This window comes from Mugil cephalus, chromosome 5, assembly GCF_022458985.1.
Source record: "Mugil cephalus isolate CIBA_MC_2020 chromosome 5, CIBA_Mcephalus_1.1, whole genome shotgun sequence".
In the NCBI taxonomy this organism is placed as follows: domain Eukaryota; kingdom Metazoa; phylum Chordata; class Actinopteri; order Mugiliformes; family Mugilidae; genus Mugil; species Mugil cephalus.
Window position 1 is genome coordinate 6,391,835 of NC_061774.1, and position 24,263 is coordinate 6,416,097.

At 39.9% G+C, this 24,263-nt stretch overlaps 1 protein-coding gene across 1 annotated transcript in view; it reads left to right on the forward strand.

The window, feature by feature from the left end:
* The window catches only part of gfra4b (GDNF family receptor alpha 4b), a 43,231-nt gene extending 22,873 nt beyond the window's left edge, over nt 1-20,358 (forward strand). Inside the window, exons 3-9 of the mRNA XM_047584432.1 lie at nt 9,597-9,872; nt 10,046-10,126; nt 12,242-12,587; nt 13,349-13,458; nt 14,260-14,394; nt 17,855-18,015; nt 19,881-20,358. Coding sequence (XP_047440388.1) covers nt 9,597-9,872; nt 10,046-10,126; nt 12,242-12,587; nt 13,349-13,458; nt 14,260-14,394; nt 17,855-18,015; nt 19,881-20,024 — 1,253 coding nt within the window. The 3' untranslated portion in view covers nt 20,025-20,358. The remainder of the gene's footprint in view (nt 1-9,596; nt 9,873-10,045; nt 10,127-12,241; nt 12,588-13,348; nt 13,459-14,259; nt 14,395-17,854; nt 18,016-19,880) is intronic.
* The last annotated feature ends 3,905 nt before the right edge of the window (nt 20,359-24,263 follow it).

Consider the following 24,263-nt stretch of genomic DNA (forward strand, 5'->3'; position numbering starts at 1 on the left):
AACTTCATTCGTTCTTGCAGTTACCTCTTTTTCTAAAACAAAAAATGGAAATGTCTACAAACTCCAGGATGACTCCACATACATAAATAACAAGGGTCGTACATCTTTTACTACTGAAATGTGAGCTTTACAAAAAGCCCATGTGGAGGAATCAGGAAAAAAAATCTATGACGCACTTTAATATGGACAAGGAAAGTTTTTTTTTTTTTTTCTGAAGATTTCTAAAAAACGAAAACAAATAATGATCCTGCTGAAATGATAACTGTGTGGTCATGGATCCCAACCTCTAACAATTGAGCTGACCCAACCATTTTCTGATGATTCATAGACTTAATTAATTGGGTAAGATAATCATTTTTCAGTTTAAACTAAGGAATTCAGTTATTTGCTGCAACCATGAAGCTCTGCAACTTCCATTAGTAAATGAGAACGAACAGTTGAGGGTCTGGCTGTACTTTGTTGTACAAACTGTTGACTGTGTTCTTATTGTTTTGGTGAGGACTTCAAACCAGCAATTGGCATTACACTAACTGAGGTGGTCTCGCTTGGCATCCCATGTGTTTTCTTGTGTTGTCCTGGGCTGGCATACAGAATGATGAATACGACTACCGTTCCAGGTAACACATACTACAAAGTACGTTTGACCAGTGGAGTGAGCCTACACTAACTGAGAATTTGTCCAGCAGTCTTTCTTATTGCTCAGTGGGAACATAACCGGCTGTGGACTTGTGTGTGTGTGTGTGTGTGTGTGTGTGTGTGTGTCAGCAGGTGGGCAGTGTTGCACTGGTTTGAATTTTGGCTCATGTCCTAGAGCTCCAAGACTATTACAGCCTGCCAGTGATATAAGCCTCTGGTGGTTCAGAAAGCCTTTAGAAAGTACGTGAGGAGGATCGGTTAAGGGTTCTGTGGAACACACACGTCGATGGACGTTAGCACTCGTTCTGTTTTACCTCAGTGCAACATCTGTTTTTTGAGTTATCAGTGGAACTTAATGTTTCTGTTTGCCTGTTCTTGGCTACAGTTGCCCTTTACTATTCCATTGTCAGCAGTGGCAAGATCCTCTAAAAAACAGCCCTGATCAAGCTGAAACGTGGCTATGAAATAAGTGCGCATAGCGTGGCGTAACTAATCATTCACCTGTAAACCATCAGGCAGTGAGCATCCTCAAATGTTAGGAAAGTAATGATCATGTCTTGATGATTTAGTTTATGACCCCAGTATTTGGAGGAAATGAGTACATGTAATCACACAAAGGTAATTCTATAGGTTTAGAGTTTACAACCACAGTTTTGAACCCTTTCCATACTCCACCAGTTCGATTCTATTTTCCTTTTCAGCCTTACTGCTCGAAAAAAAAAACTGTGCGTGCATGTGAGCCCTGAGCTATAATATGTATGAGATTTAATCTGTCGCTCAGTCTTACAACACATATTGATTGCTTCTACCCGACAACGGTAGAGTGGCACTTGAACGTGACAGTGGACGTGAAACTTTTTCTTTTGAGTAGAGTTTTCTTTCCTCAGACATTGGATGGTTTGTGGCCAAGACAACAGCCACTGAATTAGAATATTTTGACTGTTATGACTACATAATAGTGTAAAATAATAGTGTAAAAGTGTTAAAATATACAGAAGTACACAATTTGAGACACAGATACATTCTACCACATGACACATCTTCTGACTTGAAATGTTTCTCCAACTATAGTCAGTGGGTACTAGGTATTAGGTATTTTAATTATGCTATAATTAAACATTCAGTCCAAACTGAAGTTAATGATTAGAGCCTAATAGCTACTATGATGTTAACATGTTCAACTGACCTGGCAAATATGTTGAGCTCTAGCCTGCGAGATTCTTCCAAAGTCATCACTGGATGAAGTATTATAAGCCTGTGGTCCTGTTATTAAGACAACACACAGTGTACAGCAAGGACAGGATGACAGTCATACAGAACGGACTCTTATATTCCCTACACGTCCGATGCATTTTTGCTCTATGTCTTCGTTCTTACCCTGTGGCGATGAGCTCACTTCATCATGCCAGTGATATGATCTCATGTGACTTTCACTGAATGCTATAGCCTGAGTCCTGCCAAAGCCCGTAGCTGATAGAGCTTGATTAATGTCATAAATTACTCAATGCACCTTTAAATCCATAACTCCTTAACCTTCCACCTCTCTGTGAAAGTGTGTTCTCATTCAAGGTCTCATCCACATCCTCATCCTTATCCCCAACGGGACAGTACATCAAAAACACACACGTTCACAAACACATATGGATTCAAGCTGTTACAAGTCCGGCCTTACTCTGAAGAGCCAAACAAACCTTAATGCGAAGAGACCTACGCAACTTTGCTAGTTGTGTTTATAGCATAGAGTTGGATCAAACTGAAGCAGTGATACGAGACTTGAATAAGATCAACCATCTTTGGTTGTTGTTATTGGGGTGTTACGATATAATCTTTGTCTTAGATTATATATATATATACACACACTTATTTTTATTAAAACTATATAGAACATCAAATTCTGAGCAATGCATGTAAAACTGTCTCAGAATAAAGAGTGAAATACACATGTTTGAAAAGAAAACATGTCTGGGAGAACATGGTTAGTAATGGCTAGTTATTATAGGAATATTTATCAATATAAGTGTCTTGGGTGAGAGACACAACCATGATTCACAGTGTAATTTGCTTGCATGCTTTGAGGGAATAAGTGCCTCGTGGTATTGCTCTGTACTGCTGGGATTTGTTAAAATTTTCTATGTTGTGTTCATGTTTGGGGAAAAAAAAAAACTGTTTCAATTCAGCTTCATTCAGACAGATGGAGTTAATTGAGGATGGCAGATGGTTATCAGAGAGTTATGCGGTCAATAATAAGTGGCACTAATTGATGACGTACTGTTTACCAGACAATGGTTAGGCACAGTGAAGAGTCTGTTACATTCCTGAAGGAGCTGGATGTCTGGAGTCTATCACCTGCAGCTCTTCATCTAATAGCTTAATTTGATTCCTCGTTCTTGTTCCATTAAACATACAAATGATCCACTAATTAAAAAGGGCCATAGTAGACCAGCAGTCGTGGGCTGGATGTTTTTGTGTGAGGCAGCTGGATGTGGAAATGTTTGATTTGAATGATCAGTTCTTTAATGGGGCAGAGATACAGCTGTGGGAGACTGAACAATAAACAGTGAGGCTGATGTCAGTGAGATAAAATTGACTGAAATGCTGATTACACGCTTGCCTTGTTTCCTCTATGAGTGTGACAGTGATGGGAATCCAATGGTGGATCTGTGGGTACTAAAAATTAATACATGGCTATTGATGGAAAAAAGTCTGATTACATCAAAAACAAGGGTGCGTTTTTGGGAGATTTAATGTCATACTGGACTCTCATACAAATACTGGCAAACAATGGGTGTGCATTGAACTCATAATGCCTCTTAATGGACATCGTGATGAAGAGTGAATACACAACATGTCCATTCTTGTTTAAGTCACCAATAACATTGATTAATTAAAACATTTAAAATTATATAATTTAAGTGGTGAAAAATGTCGAGGATAAAGCTCCGCCCACATATAAAGCGATTCGGTTGCTATCCGTCACTTTGTAGCTCACTAAAAAGACTCTGGTTACCATGGTAACCCTCCTGTATATTTTCCATCTGTTAATCAACCAAATCAGTTGCTCCCATGCGTTGTCACCTAAATCAATCAGGTAGCTTCGGAGATGAGATAAGGCCTATCATTGCTTCAGTTCGTTGACTTTCATTATCATTCTATGGTTTCTTGTTGCCGTATCACCGTGTGTCAGATCTTGTGTTTTAACCCTTTGGAAGCCCCTTTCCTGTTTCATTCAAGCTGTTAGATGAATCCAATTACTTTAAGAACAACATTATCGTGTCTACTGTAAGTTATCCTTCCATCTGGTGAAGGTGAATGTTTATACACTATGCTGACCTTTCCTAATACAAGACCAGGTTTTGTCCGAGTAAGCTCTGAGTAAATAAATTATAGTTGGTATATGTTACAGGCGACACTTTCCCCTTTGGTATAAGTTCAGCTGCTTTTGATTAAAACATCAACTAAATAGATGATGTATTTATGAAAAAATATTATACGTACCAAGTGTCGTTTTCTGCTGAAAGTGTGAATGTTTCAAAACTTTGAAGCTAAATTACAGTGCCTTTCAATCTTCATAGGCTATTTGTTTGATGTCTAACATGAAGTGGAGCTTACATCACTTTATTCTGAATGCAGATGGAGGTTTTCCTGCCTCATTTTGCCAAATTGAATCTGCACTGCTTTGAAGTGTAAAATTGCTCATTTTTGTGCCATAAAAGCAAATAATGCCGGCTTATAAAATGTAGACAGTGATCATTTATAACAAAGACACCACTTACATCTTTACTAAGATCATTCAAACACTGGAAGGGCAATTTATATTCATGTGTAACTTAAAGCTCCTAGATGCCAGCACCGGTGAAGATAGATTACTTCCCCAGTGATTACTTCAGAAGTTCATCATGAAATAAATAAATAAGAAGAATAAATTAAAAATGAATAAAACCTTAAACCATCAATACTGAGGTGCAGATAGCACAGAAAACTGATTAAGCATTCTTTTATAGCTCAGTCAACATTGGTTTGATGAGCAGGAAACACGTTTAACGTTAGTGTGACAACTTCACTCGTTCAACTTGCCAAGGCCTGCTATCACAAACAGCAGGCATAGCTTAATGTCACTTCTGTTGCATAGATTTTCTACATTATAGGATATGTTTTTAATGAAGGAGCAGTATGATCTATGGAAGGAATATAAATTATAAGGTAAGGAGGGATCTGTCTGAGAATGTAGATGAGATCTGCCTCGGTTTGTTCTTGCATACCCACAAAGTGCATAAGAGAAATCTGAGCAGTCATTCAGCTGTGAGTCTGTATTCCCAGGCTGAGGTTTTTGAGAAGGTAAAACATTTATTGTCTTGTTTTTCAGTGCTTAAAACTGCATCTCAGGGCGAGACTTGAACACTGATAGGAAGTGGGGGGAAAGGAAATCTGTTGACTGGACTTATTTTGAAGTCCATAAAATAAATAAAGAAATAATTTTATTAGTCTTTAAACATGCAAACGAGCAAGATGAGTATATCTGAAAGACAATACATTAAATATATAAATTAAATAACTAATTCTCTGTATATTTGATTAGATACATGATTTGATTGATACATGTATGTCTTTGTCATTTCCAGATAGATAGATAGATAACAGAATGTACAGAGCGTTATCTGTCACATACAGATGAGGAATTTAACAGGCAGATGACTTGAAGCAGAAAACCGTTCATTGTATTCATAGAGTAGTAGAGCAGCTTCTGAAGCTCCATCAGTCCATACGTTAACCAATAAAAGCTCAAATCACGAGCATTTGAGCACTAAATACCAAAATATGTCAACAGAGATTGTTACACAAACAACGTAGCTACACTGTACCACTTAGCAGACAACAAGCTAATGGGTTAGCCTACTGTTCTATGGTAGCACACACGGCAAACAGAAAACTAAACTAAAATATAAATGACAACACCGCTACAGCTGAACACCAGTCTGTTAACATGCACACTAACATCCAGACTCACTGAAGGAGGCCGTCTGCATGCTAACTTAGCCCCGCGGTTAGCTACTCTCTCCATCACGTTCGCCCCATTAGTCTTCTCACTGTTTGTTTGTGTGTACGTCGGTGCGGAAACAGAGCAGAGGAAAAGCGGATGCATAGCTGTTGAATTTAATTCCAGGTGTGCCAGACTTGATCATCTGCTGAAACTTATTTCCTTTGCACACAGAAGCAGTTAGCCTTAATAGCCTTGTGCCAATAGCTCTTTCTGGGAGAAACTTTGCTCACCTTTACAAAATAAAGCCAGAAATTTTACCCATGTCCAAATTATATATGAAAAAATTATGTATTTATACAAAAGCCAAGAATGTGGATCTGCCAAAAACTGCAGTACTAAAAATGACCACATAAGTCTGGCGGCAAACGCCTTCCTGGTACATAAGAGGTTTTTGGTTTTTATCACTAATTCCCTTATTTATGACAACTGTATGAGGGGGTTGACAGGTAGGTGTCCTCTTAGAACTAGCTGCAAGCCCACAACCGAGCTAAAAAATGCTCTTCAGGAAACACATGGATGACTTCACAGAGGGTTCATCCATCTTTACACACAGTCAATGTACATTATGCTGCCTAATCAGCACGTCCACTGACTCAGCTGGTCTCCTCTTAAACATGTTTGTTGTTTAAAATTAGGCCCCTAAACAAAGGCAGATGCTGAATGAAAAAAACATCATCGCATAAAACTTTATTTCTCCACTCTCCCACCAATGTGCTGAATTAGGTATTACTCTTGGTAATTTAGAAACATAAATAGGACTGAAACAAAAACACTTATCAAAGGTGACAATGCATTGTCATTTCTCCTCACAGCTTCACAGCTTTGTAGGTATAAAGGGGTGAAGGTAACATTGCAGCTGACTTCATTAAGTTTCATTTTCCATTTTATCTCTTCTGAAGTGGACCATTAAGTCGGTGCACAAGGGTAGCTGATCAGCTAATCTGCCCGTGATTTATGTGGCATGGAAACTGAAGACTTAACTGAGCCTGAGAACACATTGATTACTGACATGGTTAATTGGCTAAACCTACTGGTACACTGAGACAGGCTTATTGGAAATGTCAAATCAAGCAGCTCATTTGCATTCATGATGTATGGTGTCTATTCCAGCTTCTGCCCAGGCAGCACAAACTGACACACATAGTCGAAGAGGAAGGGATTTCTGCCTTGAATTTGCAACTGACCATCTGGCCTTCCATGACATTGGTATTGGTTGGAACACGATTCTGTATATTGTTTTTCCCTCAGAAACCAGATACCTGTATTTTATGGTCTTAACTGACAAGCGTACATATCTGAATAGATGCTGAGTTTGCATAACTCCTCATGAGAGAAAGACTTAATATGTCTGCGTGGTTTGAGAAAAGATCCAGCTTTGGATGCTGTGTATGCATGTATACCTAAGAGATCAAACCCATGGCTGAGACAATATTGCCTCAGAAATAGCAACAGTGAAAGCAGCATGAAATAAAAAAAAAAAAAAAAATAGATTTGAGCAAATGAGGTAAAACAACACTACGAGCGACAATGCATGTGGTATGAATTTAGAGTGTTTGAATAATAATAGGATTCACTGGGTTTACTGCAGGCCATGTTTAGGAATGTGTTCACAGAGAAACCTGATGACACATGATTAAAAATACGTATCGGTCTCACTTAACTGCACACACACACTATGTAGTTTATGCATTTTAAATGGGTTATGAGCTACAAGCGATTTGTGCTATGGAGAGAATTACTTAACAACAACTGAGACTGAAAAGAAATGGAAAAATGGAAGAAATGGTTGATTCACAACAGAGTGGGAGATGTCTACTTGACCTGCTGACATTTGCGCATCTTTCTACAGCAATGGATTCTGAACCATTGCTGTTCATGTTTGATTTTGTCATAATGTTTTGTACTTTTTTTTAATTTAATCGACAGAAAAGAAAAACTTGATAAACACTAAAGTATGAAGAAAAGCGTTATGAGCTGGGATCAACACTAAGTTTATTTTTTGTTAAAGCACCTATAGATTCATATTATTTTATGTGCTTAGACGGACCCTTTATGAATGTGGACCACAGCAGTATTTTATTTTAGCGATCCCCCATTAATATTTTATGGTTATTAAGACCTAAAGTTCTGAATGTCAGTAGATAACATCTCTTCATATTGACTAACACAGTATTTACAGTCTCAGCAAGCAAAGCAAACTTAAAGCAAACTCAATGTACAAAGTGCACATCTGAATTCCATATTAAAGCATCAAAGAACCATATAACGCAGGTTGTCATCCTTTATATATATGGTTATTGGTGTTGAACCCATATTGCGGTCTGCCTGGCCAGCAGCTATCTGCACCAAAGTAACAGATAAATGTATGTGGCTCTTTCACTGATTAATGTTCTCAGGATATTTGTCTCGTTGAATGGACCTGAGTCGTGCTGTGCAACTTTCAATGCTACTCATCAAGACAAGGTTAACAGTGAATCACTCAATGGACAGATTACCAGAATCAGAATTACTTTATTTTAACGTCTGTTAAGCCACCTTTGGTCTTTAACACAGTAACTGTATAGAAAAAACACACATACTGTGCATACGTTTTCATCATATGCAGAAATCATTTCATATTTCAGAGCTTCACCTTGGAAACGCTCCCTTTTCTATGAGGCAGTGTATGCTGCAGCCCACAGGGCAGTTTACAAGATGCTGAATACTGTATCTACCGCATTGAGCCCAGGGTATAACTGACTTCATACTCTAATGTGACAAGCTTGTTAACTATGTCTGCCTTATCCAATATGTTTGCGTTTCTACAAAGACAGAAGATTGCCATCATTTATTTACCACTTTCAGCCATCGAGAGTCACTTTCCCGCTTTGAAGAAGGTTAAAGGTTTATATTATTATTCAGCGGCGTTGCTTGCATATATTTGCATGACTTGAATTTTTATTTATCTATTACTAGTTAATGCTGACATCAGTTCAGAATCTGTATGAAATAAGCCACACATTGGACTTCAGCTGGCTCTAGCAGATACCTTGGATGTGGTATAAAGTTTTCTAGCTACTGCCGATGCTTCTATGTTGTGGCCCACTGCATATGTTTATTAATGTCTCCCCCTGCCCAGGAATTCCCACGTGGCTCATAAACTTTACACTGAGATGATATCATGCAAATGAAACTCACTTTTCTGGGTTCTGGGACAATTTTACTGTACAGATAGGAAACTTCCATGGATGAATACAGTAAAACAGTAAAATCTTACTTCGTTTGCAGCGGGAGGTTCGCTGTCAACAGTTTTACAGACTTTTCTTTTTAAAGTTGTGGTCTGTGGGGGGAAATGCATCTGGGGCTGGAAGAGACCTCCTTATCATAGTAAAGAAGCAGACACTGGGAAAAGCTCTGATTATTGATACATCGAGGGTATAAAAACAACACAGTTGAATTCTACAGGGGCTTTCAATTTCTTGCTATGTAATCATGACACACTATCATATAAAACATACAGTAAAGCTGCCTTCTGGTTCTGGTGCAGACTCAGAACAAGCCTAAGATCCACAGAGTGTCCCAGCTTCTGAAGCAGCTACGCAATGAAAAACATCAATTACACCCATTAAGATTTCACCAGGTAGAGGAGTGCTATAATAATCAAATAGCTGCAAGAGAATCTTACTGCTGCAGTCGCATGTGTTTGAAATCTCACAATGCAAGCTGATTTAACTGAAGGCTCAATAACTCCCTTTTGTCCCCATTGAAATGTTCTTCTTTACTTTCTCCTGCTTTCTTCCTCTTGACATTTCGTCTGACTTTTTAGCTTGTCTCTCCCTTATTCTTAATTTCCTATTTCATTTCATAACCTCACACCTCAGCTGCCACCTCAAATCCCCTTATCGTCTGGCTTTCTCCTGTGCTCTGATGTCTTCTCACACAGCCCTGTTAGAGGTTATACTGGCCAGCAGAGACTGCTTGGTGGCCGGAGACTCGTGTTCCAGTGATGAGACCTGCAGCCCACGTCTACGTACTTTGCGTCAGTGCGTGGCCGGCAATGGCAGCATGAAGCTGGGCCCCGGGGCCAGAAGCCAGTGTGCCAATGCAGTGTCCGCCCTCCTGGCCAGCCCCTTACATGGCTGCCAGTGTAAACGTGGAATGAAGAAGGAGAAGAACTGTTTGAGCATCTACTGGAGCCTTCACCAGTCTGTCATACACGGTCTGTGCTCATATGCTAAAAACTAAGATTCATCAAAATGAATTAAATAAGCTAACAAATGAATAACAGGCTTGCTATAGTTAATTGACTGAATGTACGTGTCACTTATCTTTGATAAAGTTTGGAGGAGCTGTGATAGTTCAAGTCAATAATTGTGTCTATTATTCTTTCAGGACTCAACCTGGTGGAGAGTTATCCCTACGAGACAGTGCAGAGGGATTATGACTATGTCCGCTTGGCCTCTATTTCAGCTGGCAAGTTCATCCACCTTCATTAAGATTCACCTTTTCTGTTTGTTTTAATTATTTATTTTTTTATAATATTTCAGCTTTTTAAGATGTTTTTGTTCTAGCCAGGAAAACATGACTCCACACATACTGGAAACATGCCCAGTATAATCAGAGGTGCCTTATGTCCTTCACAAAACTAACCCACACCCATTGTTTTCATTCATCTCAGATTCAGAGTCAGAAAACTGTATTTGTCCCCGGGGGGGGCAAATTAAGACACAGCACACATCTCAGTATCAAACACTATATCTGTGTTATTAAATGTCAACACCATTGCATACAATGAAGTGTTTCATTTTTTGTCATACTTAAACTTAGTGGAAAGAAGAATATATGTTGTGATATGCGGTACTGCGCAAACGTTTCAGGCAGATGTGAAAAAATGCTAAGAATGCTTCAAAAAATGGAAAAAATAGTTTGTATTCATCAATGCAGTTAATGAACAGGAGAGAAATTGCTGAATATGTGGCCCACTGATAACATTTATGTGAATATAAATGGACATCTAGATATCAATGCAGTATGCTATCATTACTGTATCATTAGGGGAAGACCAGTGCACCGAGAGGCTGCTGCTAATGCAAACCAAACACCGACGGCTGCAGTTTCTCTTTGAAATAGTTTATAAGTAGTTTACTGACGTTGACAGTGACAGTGTATCAGTTTAAAATATTTAAGGGAGAGCAGCCACAGTGAGCTGTTAGATGAAGACCTGCAGGGGACAGGCTACACACCTGTAACTTCTCAGCCAGGGAACAAACTCCTTCCACTGTGCCCTCTTCATCTCAGACTCATTCTGTGGGCAGCATTAAGTCAGGTCACACTTTTTCACAGTATGTTGGAAAATGGCCAGTTTTTACTTATTCTTACTTACTGAAAAAAACAATAGTCTTTTCTTAGTGTCACAAGAATTCACAATATGTGGTATTAAAATGCACCTGTTGTAGACAGCAGTAATGCAGATGAATTCTGATTATTTTCCTATTAATTGACAAATTCTTTAACAAAGTAGTGAAAAAACACATTCCACAGACATCCACACATCCCTGAAGCAGGTCAACTGGTCACTGATTCCCTAGGCAACACATGTACAAAAGGTTCATTTAGAAGTTGCCAGCAAGAATACCAGGGATCACTCTCATACCCTAACATGACCAGTCATAAACACTGCTGCATGGTTTCGTGCCTTTGGTCCAAAACACATAACACTTCAGATGTGATGCAACGGATAACTAGATATAAAATATCTGATGCATTTCCAGAATGATATCTCATTACTTCCACTTGCTCTGCGTCTCTTAGTGAATTGCTAGCTGCATTAATTTGTGTTAGTTCTCGGTTACTCAGTTAAGAGACAAAGAATCTATGAAATTAAATGACTGCAATGTCCCATATAATCAATGAGTCATGAAAGCCACAGCAACGCATCCTGTGGGGTTTGTTACAAAGCTTCCTGTGTGCTGTCACTTTTGAAGCTGATTAAGGCTCATAGTTATCTTGAAATAACAAATAAATGAATAGATCCAGTAACACACGTGTGGTGCACATTTCACAAGTAAGGGGCATCACAGGGGCACTTACTTATTTACTGCGCACATTTGCAATTGCTAATGTTAATTGTCTGTTACTGCAATATGTCCTTATTCTAATTAGTGGGATGGAGAATGTGTGCTTCATGTGATGACATCAAAGTAATGCAAAAAATCAATCACTCTGTCATCTTAAAAATTGCTCTTGAGGAGCTTCATTCGTTCACAGCATATGTAGTTGCCTCTTCTTTTAAGGAGTGACGACGATGAAAACCAGACTGTCCTGTGCTGCTACTAATGAAACAATGCTCGATTTCTTTATTTTACCCTTTTCTCATGAAGCTGACCTGTAATTCCAAACTCACTATCTGAACTTATGAGCTTCTGACAGGAGACGACTACATCTCAAGGCAATAAGCCAATGAATCAATAAACTGAACACATACCACAGGTCACATGCACTCTTATTCTCATAAACACAAACCCCTTTTGATCTGTTGCTATTAGCTTTCCACTGACATCTTGTCTTTGACCTTACTTGCATCCACAGACTCTGATGTTGGCATGGCAACTGTGAATCGCTGCCTGGATGCAGCCAAGGCTTGCAATGTGGACGACTTGTGCCAGAAGCTTCGCACAGACTATGTCTCCGCTTGTATCAAACCCACTGCCAAGTCGGGCCTGTGCAACCGGCCTAAATGCAACAAGGCCCTGCGCAGGTTCTTCGACCGCGTTCCTGCCGACTACACACACGAGCTGCTGTTCTGCCCCTGCACGGACACGGCATGCTCGGAGCGTCGAAGGCAGACCATCGTACCCAGCTGCTCTTACGAAAGCGCGGAAAAACCCAGCTGTATTACACAGATGAGGATCTGCAAGGCTGACTATGTGTGCAGGTTAGGACTGAAGGCTTTAATTGGCTTCCTTTTATTCCTTTGCCAGTGCCGTATGTATAATAGAGGCTAAATTTATTTCTCACTCAGCCAAGTCATTTGGACACAGAAACACATTGCTCTAATATGATCGTAATCCCCTTTTTGGTTTTGTGTAATGAACCAACTCTTCTCATGGTGTCCAAAATCAACAAAGACAATGTTTAATTATTCCCGCTTTATTCCAGTATTCCTTGGATGTTATAGATCTTAGATATACTCTCCATACATATTTGGGCCAGTGTTGTTCAGTATCATGGCTCTTGAAACCGAATAAACAGCCATTCAATCAAGAAAATGGCCCTCTGTTTCACCCTAAAGCTTTCCACCACCATTGGTTAGAACACCCCAGAAATCCTGTTGGAATAACACATTAAATATTTAGCACAGATAAAGAGCCAGATGGATCAGAGTTATCGCTCATTGCTATCTCTGGTCATGGCCATTATTTTTCCACAGCCCCATTACACTCAGAGGCCTTTACTAATGATCCCTGGTCTATGGGATGAAATATATTACTCTTTCTATCACTTTCACATTACAGTCCAGTGCTTGCAGTGCTCACCATGGCCAATGATAGTTCTTTATGTCAGAGGGGCAAACTGTTAATTAAATGCAAACTGTTACAGCAGAAAGAAATTGGTTTAAAAAGCTGCTTATTACGTGAAACAATACAGAGATCTGTCACGCTCTTGCTGACTAGTACCTGTTTGGTGCTTTTCTAGGTCTCGTCTGGCACAGTTTCAGTATGACTGCGAACCTTCCAAAACATCTGCCAACGGCTGCAAGCAAGGCAACTACGTGGCCTGTCTTCTCGCCTACACAGGGCTCATAGGTAGGTGCACACGCTAAGAAACAGAGAAAAAAAAGGAGAAAATTAAACCAACAGGTGGAGGAGAAAAGAGACGATGTGTAAATGAAGGTATGTGAGAGGACAGAGAAGTGACAAAGAGGTAGGAGGGAGAGAATGCTTCCGAGAGATATTAATACATGTAGAAGAGGTTAAGAGTGAGCGGGAGAATGAAATACAACTTCTCATTCTAAAGCAAGAGACAAAGTTCAGGTTGGTGTAAGTATAAAAAAAATATGCCATTACGGAAAAAAACAAATGCTCTTTAACCAAAGTGATGTTTAGTCTGTTTTATAAAAGGTCCATAAAAAAACATCTTTTTTTTTCCGCACAGGAAAGAGCAGCGAACCAAATGCATTTCAAGAACTGCAAATGGTGCCTCTCAGCACAAACACACACTTGGCATTTTCATTCCTGTCTTGTATTTATTAAAGCACTTGAAATCCCTCCTCCACTGTGCCGAACAAAATTATAATGAATGCCTGAAAAAGGGTGTTCATGAAAGAGACTTAAAAAAAATTGGAGTATACCTCAATATCTCTCTATTATAGCATGTGGTGCTGTAAACAGTGCACGGGCAGCCTCATCGGCAGAACTATAATACGATCATCTCCTTACATCTAGTCGGTGTGTAGGAAATGCAAAGTCTTTCATTAATGTTTCAGGAAATACAGCACTATGAGTGCAGTGTACCAGCTCAAGTGCGGGTGCATATATATTAAATATGTAATGCATATTTAATGCATGCGTGAATACTGACTGAAGCCTGGTGCTGTGTCTCTGCAGGAAGTATAATAACTCCCAACTATGTCGACAACTCCACGTCAAGCGTGGCCCCGTGGTGCACCTGCTCAGCCAGTGGGAGCCAGAGAGAGGAGTGTGGAGACTTCCTGGAATATTTCACAGAAAACATCTGTCTCAGTGAGTGTCACTCAGCCACCAACAAAGCTGGACGTACTGTTTTTGGGCTAGTGTTTATATAGCGCTATTTGGCCAAAGGGAATATGACCTCTGTTTTAACACCCCGTTTAACAGGTGTCATGAAGCTTAAAGGAAAGTTCTTGTGTAATATGTATTTTATGGGCATCTTTATTTGACTCTTTTAGGCTACATATTTTATAAACAACCTTATGTGTTTGTAGGAAAACTAGACCAGTAGTAGTCCAGTAATGCACAATCCATAAGCTGTTTGAACAGCAGCCACATGTAGGTCTGAGGTGCCTTAAGCAATCGCCTGACCCCCAAACTGCTCCAAAGCACTGAACAGGTGGAAACCCACTGCTCTGACTCCAAACACTACTGTGTGAAGTAATAGATGGGTCAAGTGTAGAGAGCAAGATCACAATCCAACCTGAGGCCGATGTAATTATACACTTCTCTCCATCTCTGGAACACTTTAACATTGACATGTTATTGTATTCTTTCTCTTCATTTTCTTTCCTTATATTGTCAGGCTCTCTTTGGGGTTCAACTTTTCCCGCATTAGTTTCTGCAGCTGAATCAGTCTTGCCACAGTCTGGATGTCTCTGATTAGTCAGTCTCTTGTCCTGGGCTACATTTTTCTAAAGCTTGAAAGGGGAGCCAACCAAAGTGTTCAGAATGCTAGTTTCCCCATGGACCACTTCAATAGCAATGTATTGAAATATATAATAGCATTCTGCCTTGTTCTGATTTCTACGGTTTCATCTACTTCCACTCCACCATTGCTACAGCGTGTAATATCCTTAACCTTATAACCTCAAAAATTGCATTCTATAATCAGAATAATTTTCACTGACAACCTGAAACAGGGGACATTCAAACAGCCTGGCTGTGAGAAGCAAGTTAAGCTTGATGGCAGAGGGAGAGAGGACACAGTGAGACAGATGTTGCCCAGCATGGTCCCACAGCAGCGACATGTATTTAAATCAGACGTCCTGAGTCTCTTGTTGAATTAACAGTGAGCTCTTTCTCTCTTTCTGTTTTGCCCTCTCTCTCATTTTCATGCTCACTTTATCCTTGCTCATTATTAATCTCCCCTTCACGCGGTTTCTTTGCTAATTCCACCTTGGTCTTCAGACAGTCACTTCTAAGTAAATTATAAGCAAGCAGTCCTGTGACTGTTAGGAAACAGTATATTTATTAAATGTCATCCAAACACCTCCTAATCTTTCTTTCTTTCAACAAGGAATTCTATTAGAAAACTGCAGATGATTTTGAACATTTAGCCTTTAGGTTTGAGTGGTCTTTTGAGAGCCTTAAGTTGGGGCAATACCAAACCTCAAACACCTACTGTCAAAAAAAGCCAACTGTGACGTCATCTCCAAAACATTTCACTTGAACGCAACACTGTCATGGGGTTGCGGATGTGTGGACCCAAGTGATGATGATAAAGGTGATAGTGAGCCCAATTACGAGATACTGGTGAAACTAATCTAAAAGCAATCACACCAGGAGAAACCGATGAGCAATCAAGAGAAAACACAAGGAGGCACAACAGACAGGAAACCCAGGAACTTAACAAAATAAAACAGGAAACGCAAACAAATTCACATATAAAAGACAAAGACACAGAACCATGACAAAGCAAAGATCACAACAGCCAGCTGGCACATACTTTCTACCCATGTGTGAACTCTTCATAGCAACAGATCAAGAGCCAACAACAGGGGATCTGACTAGTGGCAACGGTATGAGATACTAGAGGACAAATTAGGGTCAGGTATGGTCACAGAAGCAAATGGCCGACCGTCGTGTTGGTGTGTCACTGGCTTTAGTCAGAGCAGTTATCATTTTTCATGAAGTGGGGCTAAACATGAATAAAGGCGTGTGACTTAAACCAACAGACCACCATGAGGAGCTGAATGTAAGCATTAAATCAGTTCTGCCTGGTAACAGTTCCAATAAAAATATCCATTGTTGGCGTGAGAAAGGCAGTGTTACAACAGATTAAATATATCTTTATTTCAGGTTTATTTGTTTTTCTCTGCCGTACTGACCTTAAATTGGATCATTTAAACCACCCTCTACCTACCTCTATGTGTTCTATATTAAACTCCACCTAGTGCTACTTATAAAAAAAACATTATTATTATCATTTTGCAATGAACAATGTTTGGTTGTTCAAATAATACACAGGTTCAAATAATATTTTTTTTAATTTCAAACATGTGCAACAGCGGGGTGACCGTGCAACTGCCGTAAACATAAATGTAAATATACCTGACATAAACATACCTATATACACCGTGTAGCGTTAGCTTCTCTTCTGCTAATATTGCAGTCTGCATCTGGGATTTCACCTGGCAACTGAATAGGCTCTCGACTCACTGGGAACCTGACAGAGTCAGTGTGTAATATGTGGCCTCACGATTGGCAGAGCAGCCATAGGGGCAGGGCCTACTTTGTACAGGAGGTTTAGATTGACAGGTCCTGGCTAGTGTGGCGCTGTGTGTAAAATGGTGCACTGTTGAGACAGCTCCTGTATCACTAAATGACTGAAGTGTCTTCTGCCTCCATTTATCACTTTACTAAAATATGTTCAATTCATGTTAATGTGTATTTAATTAAATTTTAATTCATGTGGGAAAATTGTGGGTAAAATTAAAAAAAAAAAAAATATATTATATATATATATATATATATATTATATATATATATATATATATTATATTAGAAAATGTCTAATCAACCAAAGATTTTGCAACCCCCTTGCAGTACCTCCATGGACTCCGCGGACCCTGGATGGGAGGTCGAGTTTACAGTATAGAGTTTGTTTAGTCAAGCGATTTAGGTTCAATAGAAGCATAAAGAACATGCCTAGTATTTAACGTGGGAACAATAGCATCACTTACATTTCATTCACCATATCAGGATGCTCCTTATTTCACAAGTCCTACACTGGTGCTTTGTAATTTATTGTGTCCTCTGATCTTCTACTGCGTCTTCTCATTTCCATGCTAATTCTCACCCTAACACCTTTTCTTTCCTGACCTTTGCTCTTGAGTGTGAATTATTGATGTCCTCATTATTTACTTCAGCAGGTATATATCTATCACAGAACCTGTACAAACAGCAAATATCTTTCCTTGGGGTGTGTGGTGAGGTGAATCTTTGGACAGCCTTTCCTCGGGCCGCCAGCCTAGAAAAGATACAGAGAGAGGTCTCAGAGTTATTTGGCCAGTGCAAATGGTTGAAGAGCTAATGAGGTCGATGTGCAGAGGCAGGTGCAGTTTGGATACTTGAAGAGAATACTGAGTATTCTGTTTCTCTTTTTTCTTTTCTCCAGCGGACGTCCAGGAAACGCTCCTGTGCAAAATTCCCGATCCAGAACTGGATCTGTCATGACCAGTATGTCCAATGTCAAGTCCAGTAAAAATATTTTTTCTCTGCCATGTTTCAGGCAACGCTCTCAAAACATTTGGAAGCGAATCAGAACAGCAGCCGACTCCAAGTCGGCCCAGCTCACCCAGCCATGACAGGAGAGAAAGCAAGAGCACGGCTTCTCCACCAGAAACCAGAGAAACTATGAAGAACATTCTCGATGCAATAATACCGACGCAGGTGTGAAGTTTTCTTGTTAAGTACGCTGCAGCAGCTTTATACAAGTCTACATTCAGGGGAGAATTATTTCTGACACTGGCAAAAAAGCAGTGCAGCAATACAGACTTTTAAAATCATTTTGACATGCAATTAAGTTTGTAGAAGAATGAGACTATTCAGCGGTTCATTCTCAGTGTTCCCAAATGAATTCATGTGGGGAGGAAGAGTGGTATGTACTGAAAATGAGGTAAAGTGTGTCAATCTGATCAGGGTATAACATTTTAAATGCGTTCTTTCTTTGGAATGCCATATCCGAGCAGTAATATGAGGAATGCCTTGAGCAGATTACGCGTTATCAACCAGATCACTTAACAGACCTGACAGATACGAGGAAAGGGGGAGAAAAATGAATGGAAATAATGGGAATGGCTCAAAATCCTGACAAATAGACTGACATTACTCTAAAATAATTATACCACAGGGAGCACTTTAACTTCTGTCAACATATGCTGCACACACACAAACACACCCACTTCGTAGAGGCTGGCACGGAAAAGAAGAAAAGAAGTCTGCTTTCATTGTGTGATGATGAATAGGTTAACTGTTATTCATAACATAATTACATACATAAATATTCATTGGACCAGCCAAGTTGTTCTATGGCACTCTGACATCTACGTACATCTTGCAAGCTGTGAAAAACAGCACGCAATAACTGTTCAAGGTCCAGTGTGTCACATCATTAGCCATGTTTCTTGAGGGAGATGTGGCCATAATTCTCTGTGTGATCACCGAAGCTAACACAGTCATCATTTTGAACCGCAAACATAACGTGTAGCCATGCAGGTATTAGTTCAGAGAGTCAGGCTTCACCTCAGTCTAGCCTCTTCAAATCTCTTGTACTTTTTGTACTGTATTTAGGAGTGAAACAGATTATTGGTTTGAGTGGTTGAATGAATCACTTCAATTCAAAGCTGTACGCATGCATTGTTAGACCAAGAAGAGGATGCATGTAAACAAATAATACAACACATTCTTTTCTAAACAGGTTTTTGCTGGCTGAAATTCAAACACCCACATCTGATTACAATGATGATCGGCCACTCACCACTTAAACTACCTTACAGTCAAGTGTTTTTTATATGATTGGTGGAGTCAGCTGGGTGTAGTGCGACTTGACAATGAAGCTAATGTGAAGTGCCAAAAACTGCAGAGCCTCAAAAGGCCACTCGAGGCTACCTCCAAAAGTCAGACAATTCCTATAGACTTTTGGTCAACATTTCGGGAGAAATAATTCAACAAATAATATTAAAGCTTAACGTTACACACAATTAAAGGCCATGACTGGTGGATACCTTCATGACTAGGCGTCAGCTTGCCGCCTTAGCTCAACTCTCGCTCCAAGTCTTTGAACATTTTTCAACGAGGAGTCAGGCAACGGTTGCAGCCACCCACCTTCAAGAATTACGGCACAGGGGGTCTCTCCTTTTGATTACAGTCTTGTCTGCCTCGGAGGCAACCCCATAGTAGGCTCTCTTAGGCTTAAGTAATGACTGAATCCTCTAGCAGCAAAAAAAGAAAAAAAAATGCAGTGAAGTTCACATGAATTATTTAAACTGCAAATATTATATTTTCTTACTTGGAGGGAAAAAAGTGGTAGCTCATCCCAAATCGAAACTGATTCGATGAATGTTCTACATGCATGCAGCTCTAGATGACTCATTAAAATAACTGATTGGAAAAACACATATGTCTATCATGTGAAAAGACTAATAATTAAGATTTAATACTTGTATTTTCCCCTTTTTAAAATCTGAACGTTTGGTTTAAATGTGATCTCCTTAATTCAAAATGTGCCATAAAATTATCTCTCTGTCTCCTCACAGGCCCTCGGGAATGAGCTCCTGGTGGGTCACTCCACCCTGCCATCCAACAGTCTCCCAAACTCCGCCTCACCTCACAGCCTAGTGCTTCAACCTGCCCTCAGCCTTCTGTTGTTTCTCTTTCATCTCATCAACAACGGACACTAAAGGCTGCAGAGAAGCATACAAAGGACCCTCCTAGAACCAAGCAGATGGGGGGGACCAGAGGTGTTCAGAGGAAAATGGACCTCCTTCCTAAAATATGTACAGCGATTCAGTTTTTTCTATTTTTGTGTCTACATAGTCGGGCTCCAGCTGCCCGTGTTCTCACTCAGCGTATGGGAGCCCTCTGCACACAGATGCCAGTCTGTATGTTATTGTCGTTGCGATAAAGTCCAGCTGAAGTCAAGTCCCAGTACTGCTTTTGTGGACTAACCCTGTTTTTCGACTGTCATTCTGTGTGTGTTTTCAAAGTTACAATGAAAAAAAAATATAACACGGATATGTACAGTGGGGGAAATAAGTATTTGATCCCCTGCTGAATTTGTAAGTTTGCCCACTTCCATAGAAATGATCAGACTCTGGTTTTTATGGTTGTTTACTGGTTATGGGTATAGACAGAATATCAATCGAAAATGCATAAAAAACACACAATCTAAAAGTTATAAATTGTTATGTATTTTATTAAGGGAAATAAGTATTTGATCCCCAACAATTCACTTAGAATTCAGGCTCCTACAGATTGGCTGGTGCGCATGTGGCACACAGCTGTGCTCAGTCAACTAATTACCAATACTCCTGATCTTAACTCGTCATGTATATAAAGCACACCTGCTCTAAGAATCAGTTTCTTACATTCCAACTTCTACAGCACCATGGGCAAGACCAAAGAGCTGTCAAAAGATGTCAGGGACAAGATTGTAGACCTGCACAAGGCTGGTATAGGTTACAAAACCATCAGCAAAAGGCTTGGTGAGAAGGTGACAACTATTGGTGCCATTATTCGCAAGTGGAAGACCCATAAAAGGACCATCAACTGTCCTCGGTCTGGAGCTCCCCGCAAAATCTCGCCTCATGGAGTGAGGATGATGATGAGAAAGGTGAGGGAGCAGCCTAAAACAACACGGCAGGAGCTTGTTAATGATCTGGAAGCAGTTGGGACCTCCGTCACCAAGAAAACAGTTGGCAACACACTGCGCCGTTATGGATTGAACTCTTGCAGTGCCCGCAAGGTCCCCCTGCTCAAGAAGGCACATGTACAGGCCCGCCTTAAGTTTGCCAGTGAACATCTAAATGACTCAGAGAAGGCTTGGGAGAAAGTGCTGTGGTCTGACAAAACCAAAGTTGAGCTATTTGGCATTAACTCGGCCCGCCATGTTTGGAGGATGAAAAAACGTGAGTATGACCCAAAGAACACCATACCCACGGTTAAGCATGGAGGTGGAAACATCATGTTTTGGGGCTGTTTTTCAGCAAAGGGTACAGGGCAACTTCACCGCATTATGGGGCCAATGAATGCAGCCATGTACTGTAACATCTTGGACAAAAACCTTCTTTCCTCAGCAAGAACACTGAAGATGCCTCGTGGGTGGGTTTTCCAACATGACAATGACCCAAAACATACTGCCAGGACAACAAAGGAGTGGCTCAAGAAGAAGCATATTAAGGTCATGGAGTGGCCTAGTCAGTCTCCAGACCTTAACCCGATCGAAAACCTGTGGAGGGAGCTGAAGCTCCGAGTTTCCAAGAGGCAGCCAAGAAACTTGAAGGATTTAGAGACTGTCTGTAAAGATGAATGGGCCAAAATCCCTCCTGCGCTGTGTGCAAACCTGGTGACCAACTACAAGAAACGTCTCATCGCTGTGCTTGCCAACAAAGGTTTCTCTACAAAGTACTGACTTGTGTTGTGCTTGGGGATCAAATACTTATTTCCCTTAATAAAATACATAACAATTTATAACTTTTAGATTGTGTGTTTTTTATGCATTTTCAACTGATATTCTGTCTATACCCATAACCAGTAAACAACCATAAAAACCAGAGTCTGATCATTTCTATGGAAGTGGGCAAACTTACAAATTCAGCAGGGGATCAAATACTTATTTCCCCCACTGTATTATACAAAGACATGAAGTATGTACCTGTGATAAATTGTACTATCAACAGAAGCGCTTGAAATTCTGTAAGGGAAAATGATAGCAGTAAACCAGTGAACTCTGTCTGTCCTGAAGTATTCAGAAAGATACTGGAGAAGATATGATTCCTCTATCCTCAACGGACTGAAAGGGGACCATTATTTTTACCAATACTGGAAAAGTGGCGCGACAGAGAGACATCATGGACTCGTGCGCTGATTCTAAAATGCTCTATCGACAAGAGATGTGGCTAACCAGAGTGCACATGGAAGACACTGACATATTATCATCCTGTCCATCAAGACTGTTGCCCTTTCTGAAACTATCTCCCCTTGTCCGTTATCGCTAAAGCTACAGGAACTGTTTGTAGAAAAAAAAAATATGTAAGATCTTGGTCTTTATCAGCAAAGTGTTCCTGGAACTGAAATCAGAAAAGCAGTAACTCTTTACCTGCAGCTGCCTTGCTATGTGTTTGTGAGCAAAATACACTTTTCGTTTTCATTGTGTTATAGCTGGCATTGCGGCGCAGGGCTCGACTTTTTATGCCAGAGAAAGTGGTGAATGGTTTGACTGACTGAGCGTCGCCAACACCACTGTGGAGGCCGTTAGAGATTTGACAGTAATGAATGATTCAGTGTCTCCTGCTCTGGGGACATGCCAGTGGATTCTGAACAGGACCAGAGGTGCAGCAAATTGAAGTTCTCAGATCATTATGTATACACATTAGCATCATTCAGCCATTATTATCATTATTATTATTATAATTATTATTATTATTATTATTATTAAATGAAAGATGCTTTGTTTGGTGCTACTGGAGTGAATGGTTTTTACTGAGGACAGAAGCAACACAACTGAAATGATCTCCACCTTAACCTGCAGCCCACTTGAGTGCATCATCTGAAGTGAGAATATAACAGTATATACATCACATTCTAGCAATTTATAAGTATGTGTGAATGCTCATGAGCTGCTTAACGTCTCAACTATTGTGCTCATATCTTGTACTTGTGCCTTCCAGTGGAAACAAATCAGCCATTGAGGCAGTTCAGAACAAACTATTTTCATTAATCACTTAACTTTAAAGTCTCAAGGATTTCAGTCCTTGTTGGTTTAGCAGCATCTGTAATTACAGCAAAGGCAGTTTAATCACGTCACTAAAAGCTCTGTGTTTGTTGTTCTGATAAATATGTCAGGCCAAAATTGGTCTTTTGCCATCCTTTAGGGCATAGGGATTCAACAGGGGGTCTGCGGAGGCACTGCAGGGGGGTTGATTAGACATTTTTTATATATTTTTTAATTTTCTCCCAAAACTTTAAATTTCTTTCAGTATACATTAACATGAATCCAACATTTTTTGTAAAGGGATATCATATTAAATGCAAAATCATAATAATAATGTATATGTATAAATAGCACTAGGCCGCGTTTAATATAGAACACATATAATTAGGGGGTCCCTAATTAATCTCTCCATCTGTTTGGGGATCCTTGGCCTGAAAAACACTGAAGACCCCTGCTTTAGGGATAGGGTTTCAGAGTTACCCACATGGCATGAGTATTTGAGCAGCAGGACACAATGAAAAGAACTGGTTAGAAATTGGAGGTATGTAGCCTGTCGTGTGGAGCTCTCCATTTAAGCGCCCACTATAACTGTTCCTTCTTCTGACATGACTTCTACAATATATCAAACTGATCCACTGTTAAAAGTATTAGGAGCCTTCTTTCTGGGTTTCAGGGTTATTGATAAAGCATTACGTATTCATATCCAGATATCTGATTATAGTGATTGCAGAAAATTAATAGAGCTTTTTTTTTCTGGAAATGCTGCCACGGTTCTCATAACATACAGTTATCAAGTAAACACATCCTCACTGAAGGAAGTTGTGTTTCCCCCAGATACCCCAAAAAGATTAAACTGTCTATATTGTCTAAAGAAATGATGCTAATAGTCACCAATAATCCACTCATGTGCCTCTGTTTACATGTTGCTGGGTTCACTGGAGACAGAAAATTAACAATAATTAAGCGGTGATTGTGACACAGGATGATATAATTATCTTGTTGTTGGCACCATTACATTTGACACACAAATAAACAACACTGTCAAAGATCACATGAAAACAACTCAGTGGGCCACACAACAAATGCAATGAAAATACAAATCAGGTAAAAAGAATTATACACTGATCAGCCACAACTTTAAAACGACTGACAGGAGAAGTAAACAACATAGATCATCTCGTGACAATTAAATATTCCGCTGGGAAAC